Here is a 13886-nt window from a genome sequence, read left to right as displayed (position 1 = left end):
CAACATAAAGTATAGACAGAGGATTTATATATAAAGTGACCGCTTTCATGACAGGATAGAGTCTTTATATGGATTATATTGTCATGTAACAGATCTTAAAAAATACCGTAAGGGTGAACTTTGATTTCATCTTCGCTTTAAGCTTGATGTAATGCAAGAAATAATCTTTAGAAAAACTGAAATACAAAGACTCATGGATTTACAGCATGTGGGCAGGACATTTAAAGGTGAATCTCAAGATCATTTATTAAATACACAGCAGAAGCTGGAAAAGCTGAAGAGTGAATCAAGAGTTTTCATTTACACTGTTTACACCGTTACAGAAGCTTTATCCTATGTGGTCTATTTATCACCAGACCATAAAAATAAACTTTCACTGAAATATTATTGACCATCTTATATCAACCATTACAGACTAACAAACACAGATTTTCAAAAACAATGAATGTTTTCAAGCATATGAAAGTGTAATATTACATCATGATCATTTATCATCATGCATGATTTAATATAGTATATTTTAATGCATTCATTGCAGTTTAATTAAGCATAGCTGTGTTCAAATGTAAAACATAAGCAGAACTTTCATTGAAGTGTCCTGATTTAAAAAAGATGATCATGATCTCGTTACAAATTTTTTTTTAAACAATGAATATTGATTTTGTACAGAAGTGTGAATGAAAGTTTATCTGAAATATCCACATTTACATTAAACACTCACCCCTCTCTCTTTATACATTATTATTTAGTATGATCCATCATACCATAGTTCAGTTATAATTATTGCTTAAGGTTTAATATTTTTTAAGATACATACAGTATATGGACAAAAGTACCAAAATATTCTGGACAATACAGTGCTTCTAACTTTCTGGGATCAGTTTACAGAAGACCCAAGTGCACAAAATATGAAGTCCATAAAGACATCTGTAAAATGAGTCCTAATCTTAACCCTATTTATACCACGGGTCTGTTGAATGCTGTATTCTGATTGGTTGAGAAATGTTTCATGTGTGTTGATTGTTTTTCTGTAAACTGCGCACCTAACTTGTCAAATGTCTTAAAAATAGACACCAGAGCAATGTTTTGAAACCGTGGTATAATTGGAATTGGGCCGATTATGATGATGGGCTGTTGAATTATTCGAAAATAATGCACACTCTGCTTCGCGTCGTGCCACGTTAACCCCATGGGTGTGCATTATTTTCTTATAATTCAAGGCTCATCGTCAATTATTCCTTACATCAAACACCTGGGAGGAACTAAAAATGCGGAGCTGTAAACTCGTGAGTAGCTTGATGTTTTAAAATATATTCTTCAATGCTGCATATATGCTTTAATGTTTAAACAGTCATACACCAACTTACAGCTGCTGTAATGTCTCAAAATCTTAACCCTAACATGAATCATACACATCTTGATTGTGTTTTCACTCACATCGGACAGACTTTGTTCTCAGGAATGGGAAGTTGGCCGAACAGGCTACATTCACTGGGCTGTTCATCTGATTTGGGTTGGATGGGTCCGGCTGCTGGGATCCGAGCGGCGATGGTCAACATCTCTCCTGTTTGACTTTCATTGGTCAATTCAATACGCTCTGTGGTCTGGTTTCCCTCTATGGTGCTGATGTCACTACAGTTTAGGAGTTGAATCAGACACTTCCTAAACTAAGAAGATCAAAGAAGATCACAGATCACCACAGCAGATCACAAACAATCATAGAAGATCACATTTAAATGTATGTAGTAATTTAATAAAAAACAGGGGACCCCCCTAATTTATATTTTTGAGGTTTATATGGGGTCCCTCAATGCTTATAGGAGGTCCAGGACCACCCTAGTCCCCTTCAATTCAAACACTGTTTGGGTTCCATTTAAATAAATTACCATATGAGTATGAATGTGCTTTGACATTAGACTTCATAATGATGTGTAATAATGCAACACCATTAAAATAGACATTTAACAAGACTTTTTTAAGATGTCAAATAAATATTTGGTGTCTCCAGAGCACATAAGTGAAGTTTTACCTCAAAATTGCATAAAGATAATTTATTATAACATGAGAGAGAATGGTTTACCGAAACTAAAATGGTTTACTGGTTTGATCTTTTTCACATTTTCTAGGTTCATAGATGCACTGGGGACCCAATCATAACACTGAAACATGGAAACGGCCCCTCATGATATGGCCCCTTTAATGCAATATTTAATGTAATTAGATTCTGTGGATTGTGTGTGTGTTAAAGTGGACATTCATGCCATTTTCACCAGACGCGTCCTGGCCAGGATTTCAGGTGGTCGCATTAGTCGACCGCATACATCATTGAGGTTTTCATGTGTCCGCCAAAAATGGCACGAATGGCCACCCTAGTGTGTTTGTGTGTGTGTGTGCATGCATGCGTGTGTGTGTGTGTGTGTGTGTGTGTCTTCACAAAGATATTTGGGCAGTCAGTTTAACACAATAAATAATATGAAAAAGGTACCCTGGAATAAATTATCACACAACATTTTCTGAGTTGTTTTTGTGCCTGACTGGTTTAAGGAATTATGTTTTGTTGTTATTTTTGTAAAGCATTAGTTTGCACACATACTTTATGATGTATTTTATTATCTTCATTCATTTTTAAACTTGAACTGAATAAAAATTATTGTCAGCAGAATTTTCTTGAGCTAAACTTCATCGGTCCTGGTAAATATCATGCAGTGGTTCTTGTAGAGATGGCTGAATGTTTACAGGATAAGAATGGACCGAATCCAGATGTCAAGATCTCACTGACAGTTGTCTGACAAACTGTGTTTACATCAAAAAACCTCTACAACTGCTCAATAATTCATCATACTTGACAGAGGTGGGTTTGATCCACAACCTGAACTATTCATTTATTCATTTACTTTCTGGCATTTATGTCAAATATGTCAAATCCAATCAGCCGATAACATTACAGAATGGCAGTTTTAGTTTAGGTCCTGTGGAAAAGAAACTCTCACTTACATAACTTCTAGTTTATTGATATTTCTGTCAGCTTAAACTATATTTGACACTGAAGGTTTGAAACTGGGACAGGGTAAACTTTCTTGCTTTTAATCCAGGACAAGGCCTTGTTTATATTAGGAGATTTAAGTGTTTTTTACAAACATACCTGGTGTGAGACAAAACACTGGCACTGAATCCACTGACATATTTTACCTGTTTGTTCATAAAGACATAGATGATGGGGTTGTAAACTGCCGCTGTTTTGGAGAAGAACGCCGGCACGGCTGCCAGTCGGGGGTCCAGATGAATGCTCGGGTGGGCAGTGACCACAACGGAGAAGGCAGCGTATGGTGTCCAGGCGACCATAAAGGCCACGATCATTACAACCACCATGCGGGTCACCTGACGCTCAGGTTTTCTGGCATTACCCAGCCTGCCGTGGGTGTTGGACACCTGCAAAGGTGTGTATGAAAGTTCTCAACACACATTGAAACCATAATGTCTAGCAATATAATGAATTGTTCCCCCTTTGACCTAATGTTGATTATGTCCTGGCCATATGGTTAACCATTATTGTAGTTTAAACCTTCTACCGTTAGAATTTTCCCAAATGAAAGAGTGATGAACTCCTGTGGTGATGTTCAAGAGTGATTGACCTTTCTCAACTTCTTCAACAGCTTACAGTAACAGACGATGATCACACCCAGAGGAAGAATGAAACAGGTGATGAAGAACGTGATGATGAAGGTCTGATCATGAAACCTTCCTGAATACCTGCAGAGAAATAAAGACTGAGAGTGAGTACAGTGATGATGATGATTGATACCTGCAAATGAATAAATGTGTTTTAATGATCATAACACTGAAGAGGATGTGATCTTCATTTCATGCAGGTAAAAACTTTCAGCAGTATGATCTATTATTACTGAAAGAGATCAAAATTCTCCTTCATTGTGTTTTCTGCAAACTTGGAAATCAGTGACTCAGTACTCAAGACAATCTAAAGTGATGGATGTGTTGAAATGAATGTCAGTGTAAAATTATCATTTATAAAATTATAATATTATAAAATTATCATATTATCAGTAACAGCACATCAGAGATTAACAAAGGTACAAAGTTCAGTCAGGATAGTCAAAACATTTGCTAAAGCCTGAATCTTAGACACACAGAGATGTAAAAGTGTCTGAAATTTCCAAACAGAACCAAAACAAAATGTTTCCCTTTCTCTCGCTCCTGCGGCACAACGCTCAAAACAAGAAAACTAATGTGATCTGAAATATTTACTTAACATTTAAATCTAAAATAAATCAAATATATTGGGTGTGTTTTTAACATAAGTTTATATTCTAACAGATTTTTTTATTTCTACCTTTTCAACTCTTTTTAAGTTTTTTTATTCTTTCCCCATATTGACAAGCTATATCTCGTCAATTAAGAAAAAATGCTTTCCTATTAGTCTCTTTACACTGTAAAAAATACTTTGCTGCCTAAAAAATTTTTTTGTTAAATCAACTTTACTTTACAAGTCATGTCAATAGATATGAGTAGTCACAACTTATAAAATATAGTTGAGAAAGTCAACTTAATTTTATAAGTTATAACAACTCACCTGTAGTTATAACAACTCATCTCTAGTCAATATAAATAATAGTAAGTTGAAATGACTTGTAAATCCAAGTTGATTCAACAAAAAATTTTAAGGCAGCAAAGTATTTTTTACATTGTACAGTAATTTTGATAAATTACAATGAATTTACCAGAATGACTTTACCAGTAAATACAAAAATCTGTTCATACATTCCATCTCTTTACCAGTAAAATTTACACATCAGTACTAAAATACCAGTAAACTCGATGAGTAAGTGGAAGTTACCTGGTATGGGTCAAGCTCAGTGTTGTATTTGTAAATGATGCACATTAGTGATGGGAGAAACAAAACTTTTTTTAAAGCTTCAAATCAATTAAACCAATAACTTCAAAAAAATGATTCACTGTTTCAATGCGCTCAAACACCTAAATAATATTTTTACAATATAGCTGCACCCGCTGGTGAAAACGTTGTAAAAATCTCAGTCCAAACATTTGACACTTTTTACAATGCAATTTCAAAGGTTTGTCTAAAAAGAAGTTTTTAAGAATAAAGGGTTAGGTAAAAACAGTAAAAACTCTGTTTTTGTTTTGATCATTGCTCTGAATCTCTAACAAAAGTCCTTTATGAAAAATGCAATTATCTCAGCTTTTTGCTATAAATTTTATATTTTTGAAAAAAAACTACCCATATTTGAGAGGTGAGAAAAAGGGAACAAAGAAGATAGGATGAAATGTTTTTTTTTCCTTTTAAAAATTTCATTTCTCTTACAAAAAAATGTCTGTTTTAAAAAAATCTCTTTCAAAAAAAATTTTTAGTTTAAAATTTATGTTTTTCTCTTTCAAAAAAAAATTCTTTCACATTTTTTTGACCTCAAAAAGACCTCAAAATGAAAAATGCTAATTGTTCATAAATAATTAGCTTGATTTACTAAAATATATAGTGCATAATTTTTGCATCCCTCTTGTTAAGCAAGTTTCACATGGAGTTTTAAGCAATTGCTTACATTTTTAGAACTGCTTAAAATTCCATGTAAAACTTAAAAAAGTGGGTGCAAAAATCATGCACTATATGCATATTTTTTTTGTAAATTTAGTGTATTATTTTTATCAGTGTGTATATATATATATATATATATATATATGGATGATTTTACTTTAATTGGAATAATGTGTGTCAACTTTATTCAAATAAACCGTAACACAAGGAGCCAGAAGATCAATGTGAGATCTCACAGTCACAGCAGAAGCAGTCACAGACCAATAACAAACAAATACCCAACAGCAGGAGATTACTAACAGGTCACCAGATGATCTTTCCAATGCATATATAGATGTAGGTCAATAGAAATGACCTTGGTGTGTAGAGGGATTTGTGTATTGATGCTTTCATTAGCACCTGACCCTCATTCTGTTCACGTCAGACATCCCATTTAAAGGTGACATTTTAGACATCAGATCCTTTGAATACCAAAGTCTGTATAATTACGATCTTTCATTTGCTAAGGTTTAAAGCACAGATGGAAATTTCTGTTTTCAAAACATCTCATGAAATTGTGTGAGAAAATGACTGAATGTGCAAAACTCCACTCTGAACACACAATCTCTACATTATATTGACTCTGAAACTTTCGATTGATTTGCATATTTACTGTGATAATGCTGAGCTGACGCAGTCCATCTAGTTGAAGCACAGCACAGTTTATGAAATGATTTTTGTTTTGTAATAATTTGTTATTAACTCTCTGTGTTTATGTGTAACTGTGTTGTTTTGTAAAGGTATAGATTCTGTTAGTATCTAACACTATGTGAAAGAGGTCAGCCTCAATAAGGTTTGTTTTGAGTTGATGTTAGCTTCTCATCATTGACTGCGCTCTGGTTTCTCACCAGTTAGGTTCACAGGTGGTCCCGATCCGGCTGACAGTGTAACTGCTCCAGCCCAGCACAGGTGGAATAGTCCAGATAAAAGAGAAAGTCCAGACGAACAGCAGGCCCAGCGTTGCGTGTTTACCTCTCAGACGAATGTTACCGAGGGGCCGACAGATCACAAAATAACGTTCAAACGCCAGCACGGCTAGAGACCACATTGCCACAATGCCTGAAAGTGAAAAACCAGAGAAACTATGTAGATGAGAGATCAATTATATATAAATCATGTTAAATGTAACAAAAAAAAATAGGCAAATAACATGTTACACATTTCTGACAGACACACAACAACTTATCACACCCCTCTCAAAACAGTTCCGGTGTCAGCATCTTTTATTAAACAGACTATGAAACTTTAAAGTCCTTGTAAAGTCAGACATTAAATGTGTTCTCAGTTTATATTAACAACCCAGCCAAATATGAACGATTAAAAATAACGCCAAATAAATAAAATAAGTTATTTAAATCTTATTAACAGGCAGGATTCTCTGCTCTCAAGCGGTGGAGGCGTGTCCACTGTCTACGCTGAAACCACGCCCACTCTCCCAACTTTCGTGCATGTGTCTGAGAATGCAAGTGCAACAGCTGTAGCCAGACCCCTATGCTAACAGGATTTTGTTTCTCTTTCCATGTCTCGTCGTCTTCAAACACGAGGACACAGAGACTTATAAGAGGCAGTTTCTGCTGCATATATAGATGTCTGTCATCTCTCTCTCTGCCTTAAAAGGGTTTTCTTCCCAGGACTTTTTCCTCCTGATTAAATCGTCATAAATTGGTAGTAAGTCATCTGACATTGGCTTAACTTTGAACTCTTTTCAATACGTTACATTATTAGTATCCACTGTACTCTGCTTCTTATGTTGTTCCCTGATTTCTCTGTGTTTTTCCTGCTTTTATTAATGTTAAGCTGCTTTGAAACAATTAAACAATATTGTGAAAAGTGCTGTATAAATAAAATTGAATTTTAGCCCAAAAAGGTTAAACTCCACAATTCAGTCCTGTACTACGGAAGCCCTGAAGCACAACGTAAAAAAAACATGAAGAAGAAAAATAATTGCTCAAGTTCTTCCTTAAAGGCAGTTCACTATAACTATAAAAATATGGTTTTAAAAATCGTTTTATATTAAAGAGAATAGTAAAGTTCACCCCACAACTATAACGATAAATGAACAATATTGTTGGGATCACTTTCTGGGCCAATCAATCAAATCTACTTGAACTTCAGGTGCATTTAAATGATGACATGATGACATGACATGGTGGAGAAGCTCATTGCTGAGGTCCATAACATAAAATGACCTCAGGTATCCAGCCAGGGCTGATGCAGTTGCTGTGAAATTCACTACGTAAAGCTTTTTATTCAACATAATTGACTATACCAAAGGGTAAGATATGAGATTACACAAACTACTTCACTGTTTAGAGTTCTGCAAACACGGCGTGTTAAGGACATCTGTTGGTTACCCGCTGTGTAAATTGCAACAAAAACAGCATACTTACTCATTCAATGATATGTTAACAATTGCAAAAGTTTTTATTAAACTAATATGGTGTGGACACTAATACATTTATCGTTATAGTTAACGTTATATTATCGTTAAATTGTTAACGGACCTTAAGTTTTATCTGTTTTCAAAGAGAAAAAAAATTGAAAGAGAAACAATTTTGATAGAGAAAAAAAGAGAAAAAAAAATCATATTTCTCCTACAAAAAATGTCTCTTTAAAAAAAATCTTTTTCAAAAAAATGTTTTTGCCTTTGAATTTTTTTTCTCTTTCAAAATTTTTTTTCTTTCATGTGTTTTTTTCTTTTTCAAAATTGTTTTCTTTTAAAAAGACCACAAAAGGAAAAAATGCTAATTGTTGCTAGCTGACAATTAGCATGCAATACCATTTTTGGTGTCACGAAATGAAATCTTAAATGCTTTAAATGCTCTCTCTGTGGATATGTGATTATTTAAAGGGATATTTCTATTGTTATAGTAAAGTTGTATTGTTGAGTGTTGAACCTTTTTTAATCGTTCAATGTTTTTAGTAAATTAAAACAGTCAAACATACATGTTTAGACACACAATCAGAATATAAAGTGATCCTTAATAAAGCAATAAATAATTATAATCAGAAATAATTTACTAAAAGGTTTTACTCACATAAGACGCTATAAATAATGCTATTTCTGTCAGATCCTATATTAATGGTGCTATTAATCACAGTCTCTCTGTAAATCCAGCATCGACTTGTGGCTTCTTTACAAATGAATCGGCGGTACAATGAAGTAAACAAACACTCAGGGGTGGTTTCCTAGACATGGATTAGACTAGACTAAAATAAATCTAAGAGCTGTCCAAACAGAAAACAACTTGCACTAACATACATTTAAATACATCAGTGCCCTTTGCCTCAAAATGCACACAAGTAATGTTCTAAAGGCATGTTTGTTAAAGCTGGTTATATTTCCTAATTTAATTAAAGTCTGCCTTAAGCTAATCCCTGTCCACGAAACTGAAAGAAGAGCTGGAACTTCTTTAAAAACAATTTCAAACATGCATTCCTAATGTTAGTTTTTGATGGAAGGTTATACAGCGACTGTATTCTTCCACAACTGAACACTATACAAACTTTGGCAATCTTTAAAGACATGTTTACTGATTGTTGAGACACTGCATCTGGTTTGCTTCGCCCCTGGCCCCCACATGTGTTATTTCCCTTAAGGTGAACCTGTGGGCGGGGCTACAATTGTTGCCGTTCCAGTTTGGAGGTGGTGTTTAAAACCTCTACAACGTTTGCTTGGTGCCAAAAAACTGTTATATTTCAGTAATAAGGATATTTTCAGTTCTGAAACATGCATGAGGACCTCATATATAACAAAAAATCTACTTAAAATTGATTGTTTGATTCACTGCTCATTTAAAGGGGTCATATGATGAAAATGTTAGCATTGCCACTTTGTATGTTTGAGCAAAAATGTGTCGTTTTGGGTGTGTTTTTTAAAATGCAAATGAGCGGATGACAGGCCCGGGGTGGGTAATCGGGAGAACCGGGAGAATTCCCGGTGGGCCGCTTCACTTTTGGGCCGGTCGAGAGTTTTTTTTTTTTTTTTTTTTTTACATTTGTCACGTTAGTGAGACTATCTTCTCTTAAATGACACTTCACACGTTTCGCATTGATACTGCAGCGCACAGCCTCTGCATGGGTTGTACCATGTGAGGGAGTTTTCCCCTCCCCTCCCATAGAGTTGGTTCGGTCCATAGCACGTCCAAGAAAACTTTTCTCCGGTAGGCTGGGCCGGCCCTACCATAACAATACGCGTCTGAGAGGAGGAGGGCGTAAAAAACAGGTTGAAGAAAAAATCCATTGGAGGAGGATGCTGCCAAATGTGCCAAACTTACAGATTTATTTTCAAGAGGACAAACAAAAGTGACAACAGGTAACTTAAAGAGAAATAAGCCTAGTAATGATTAGCATTAGCAACGTACTTATTTGGCTAATACCGGTGTCAAACTATTTACAAGCCAAAAACATTTTTTGTTAAAATATTACCCTTTTGTGTATACATGGCGATTCATAGACTTTAAAAATATTATGCAAGCAGCTTCTGAGCAGTTCCCCGCTGAAAATGAGGAGGCCATGAGTAAACAACATGAATTAAAATTATTTAACCCTCAGGTTGTGTTCACAACCCTACAGTATAACACCTTTTGTTTTCCCAGTAAAAAATCACCAGCCTAAAAAAGCTTATAAATCACTTGTTATGCCATTTACCCAATATTGTATTCAATATTTTTATCAAATTGTTTTCTTTTTTAATAAGGACTTTAAAATTTCTATTTGCATTAATCATTGGCCTCATAGCATTAGCAATGCTAATAATTTATCAACCTTTCCTTGTGGAATACACTATAAAAAGGGCTGGGTTATTTATATATTTTATATATTAGACAGAACACGCTGCTGGGTTAAAATTGACCCAGTGCTGGGTTGTTTTAACCCAACTGTTGGGTTATTAAAAATCCATGGTTGCATAACAACAACCCAACATTGGGTTATTTTTAACCCAGTATGTGTTCTGTCCAATATTTACCCATTATGGGTCAAAAGTAACCCAGCCTTTTTTAGAGTGTAGAGGAATATTTTTGTTAACTTCTTATCTTAAGTGAAATATTATTTAACTTTTACCTTATTTGTTGAACCATGATATTAATAAAAACTATAGTAAGAGCTGAACTGTTGCTTTATTTATCCAATTTAAAAAAAGTGCTAATTTGGAATAACACTATAGAAAAAGTGGGCCGGTCTTGGGCCTGAAACTCCCGGGCTGAAAAGTGGCCCCACTCCGGCCCTGGCGGATGAAGTGCAAACACTGATCACAATGATGGTGGTTTGTTGTAATTCAAACTCAATTGTGCTGTCAAGTCCTTCCTTTCTCTTTCTTTCTCTCTGCACTAAACGGCAGTGCAGTGGTTGGAGAGTTCAGATTAAGGGGGCAGTATTATTCTAATAAGATATCCTTATGACATCATAATGAAAGCCAAATTTCAATGACCTATTTTTGCTCACACCTACAAAGTGGCAATGCTAACATTTTCATCATATGACCCCTTTAATGGAGGATTATGTTTGATATGGCATTTGTTGTCATTTATATCTGCTGTAATTATTTTTAACCCAACATATATGGCACTTAAAATGGTTCCCCTATGATTACGAACCAGTGAACCACTTTTAGTGCTATTTAGCAGTGTTTGTTTATAGAGTGTAGTTTATTGTGATATTACATGCTAAGTGTTAGCTAGCTAGTATTTTTCCCTGTTTGGCCTTGTTATGAAAGAGAGAGAAAAAGAAAAAAGAACAAAATTTATGAAATAAAATTATATAAAAGACAAAAAAAAATTGAAAGAGAAAAAAATTGAAAATGAAAAACAATTTAAGAAAAAAATAATTTAAAAGAAAAAAAATTAAAGGGAAAAATTTGAAAGAGAAAAAATTTGAAAAACAAAAAAAAACATTTTTAAGAAAAATGTATTTAAAAGAAAAAAATGAAAGAGAAAAAACTTGAAAAGAAAAACACATTTTTAAGAAAAAAAATTAAAACAAAAAATGAATGACAAAAAAATGAAAGACAAAAAGTTTTGATTTTTTATTTTAAAGATTTTTTTTGTAAGAAAAGCAAATTTATACTGAGCAAGAAAAAACTTTTGAAAGAGAAAAAAATTGGAAAGAGAAAAAAAAGGACCTTTTTTAGCTTCATGGCTTCTGTGCACAGTTTACAGTATTTGTAAGGCATTCCAGCAATAGTTACATTTCTAACATTGATAATCACTGAAATGACTTAAGGTGGACTTTAAATTATTTACACAATGTAAGTTAACTGTGATGGAGGCTTTTAGTCACTAACAATCAAGCTTAAGTTTGGCACAACATGATTTGAATTTTAATTAATCTTAATTTTTGGGATTTTTGCAAAAAATTAAAATGTTAAATATTATTTTGTAAAGTGGTGCCATTTTTAATAATAAGATCTATTTGAAAGAATGCCATCAGTATCAACTCGATACATAAATCTAAAGTTTGTTTTAAAGAAACTTTATTCATTACTTACCAAAAAATGTGACGGCAAATCCTTCCAGAACACAAGCCCATCTACCCAAGAAGAAATAGCCGTGGAAATTAGTTACACAACTTATTACTCCTCCAGTTAAAGACACGAGAAAATCAGCCAGAGATAAATTAACAATGACATAATTTAAAGGCTGTCGGAGCTGCTTGAATTTAAAAGTGACCAGCATCACCGTCAGGTTCTCCGAAAGAGATAAACTGGTCACGATGAACATCAAAGCCGACAGGACTTTATAGTTCCAGGGCTCGATAGATGTCAGGGGTCCGGAGAAAGGATCTTCACTGTAAATGACACCGTTTACAAACGACTCCATCTCTTCAAGAAATCAACAACCAGAAGCACGTGTGAACATTTCTTTATCAATACACAACATCACATAGGTCCAGACTTATTGAGTGCTCTATCTTCAGGGTCCGGACGGGCTTTAAATGAGCTCATCATCACAGGTCAAACCGAACCTTCATCATCATCATCCTCACGCGCTCCAGCAGCTTCAATAAAGCACGCGTCAGACTTCAGACGTCTTCTCCTCCATTCATACGCGTGATATTAAACTCTTCTCAGTCAATCAGTCAGTCAGCGCTTTTCTTCTCTTCTCTTCTCTTCTCTTCTCTTCTCTTCTCTTCTCTTCTCTTCTCTTCTCTTCTCTTGAAATATTTCTCTTCGGGTTTGTGTTGAGCAGCTGTTAAAGTGTTGCGCTGATGTGATGTTAAACTCAACTGCACATCATGGGACAGCGGAGATCTCATTCATTCTGCTTCATGAATATTTTATGTGAACAACTGGTTTGTGTGGAGAAAATCTGGAGATTTGCGACAAATTTCATGTATCATTTCAAAAACATATGAGACCAGAGGACATAAATCTGCCAGTATACGTCTGTGGTTTTTGATTTATTTATATCAAAGACAAAATATTGAACAAATTGGTTATTAAACTCAACATATAGAAAACAAACACATATGGGATTTATGTTTTTAGTTTTAATTCTTTTGAGGCACTTCATTATATAATAAATATACAATGTAAACTAATTACATACAAACTATTGAACATAATTGTTAAATTAATAATTAAATATTTACTATTGAAGGATTTTTATAATTATTGAATATCGTTTTGCAAAAGAGGTTTCACGTTGTAGGCTATAAGAAGACAATAATAAAGTAGAAATAACCCACCCCAAAACCAAAACAAAAATATTATTTCTCCTATGTGAAACATGTCATGAATCATCACGAAGCTCCAAACATCACAAATAAAAACCACGATCCCAATATTGTATATCAGTTGTGTGTTATCCTCCAGCAGCTTTGTGTGGGGAACACACCAGACAAGATTTTTTTTGACAGTATTCCTGTACCTGTAAAGATAAGAATCAACATCAGTGTATCACACAAATGAAAAAAATAATGCTTTCAAGGTAAAATATAAGATGGAGACCCATATGTCGTAGTTGTGAGTATTTTACGAGTTTGCTAATTCGTACAAAGTGAATATAGTACAAAAACGTACGATTATCATAAACAAGAACAAAAACAAAACCTCCCACCTAACCCCAACATCACAGGGGCTTTGTGATATATGAACTATTAGTGAAGCTTTAAAACCTCTGTCATTCTCTCCAAACATTGATCTGAATGAAGGGAAAAGTGATAGTTTGTCTGTTTGTCTCAGAAAAAAACATCTGCAAAAAAAAAACAGAAGGGAATTTACAAGGTATGGGAAAAATCAATGTTATTTTACAAATATGAAACATACTACAGTCATTCTTAA

General features: G+C 34.2%; 1 protein-coding gene across 1 annotated transcript; it reads right to left on the bottom strand.

The window, feature by feature from the left end:
• Positions 1–401: 401 nt before the first annotated feature.
• valopa (vertebrate ancient long opsin a) lies at positions 402–12506 on the bottom strand. The gene is made up of 5 exons (XM_065296006.2): positions 12093–12506; positions 6454–6664; positions 3633–3750; positions 3190–3429; positions 402–1667 (listed from the first exon to the last, which is right to left on the bottom strand). Exons 1-5 carry the CDS (start codon positions 12421–12423, stop codon positions 1434–1436), a joined length of 1134 nt encoding a protein of 377 aa, XP_065152078.1. The 5' UTR covers positions 12424–12506; the 3' UTR covers positions 402–1433.
• Between the last annotated feature and the right edge of the window lie 1380 nt (positions 12507–13886).

This window comes from Paramisgurnus dabryanus, chromosome 20 (genome assembly GCF_030506205.2).
Source record: "Paramisgurnus dabryanus chromosome 20, PD_genome_1.1, whole genome shotgun sequence".
NCBI classification, from domain to species: domain Eukaryota; kingdom Metazoa; phylum Chordata; class Actinopteri; order Cypriniformes; family Cobitidae; genus Paramisgurnus; species Paramisgurnus dabryanus.
This window is presented reverse-complemented; position numbering and strand designations above follow the sequence as displayed.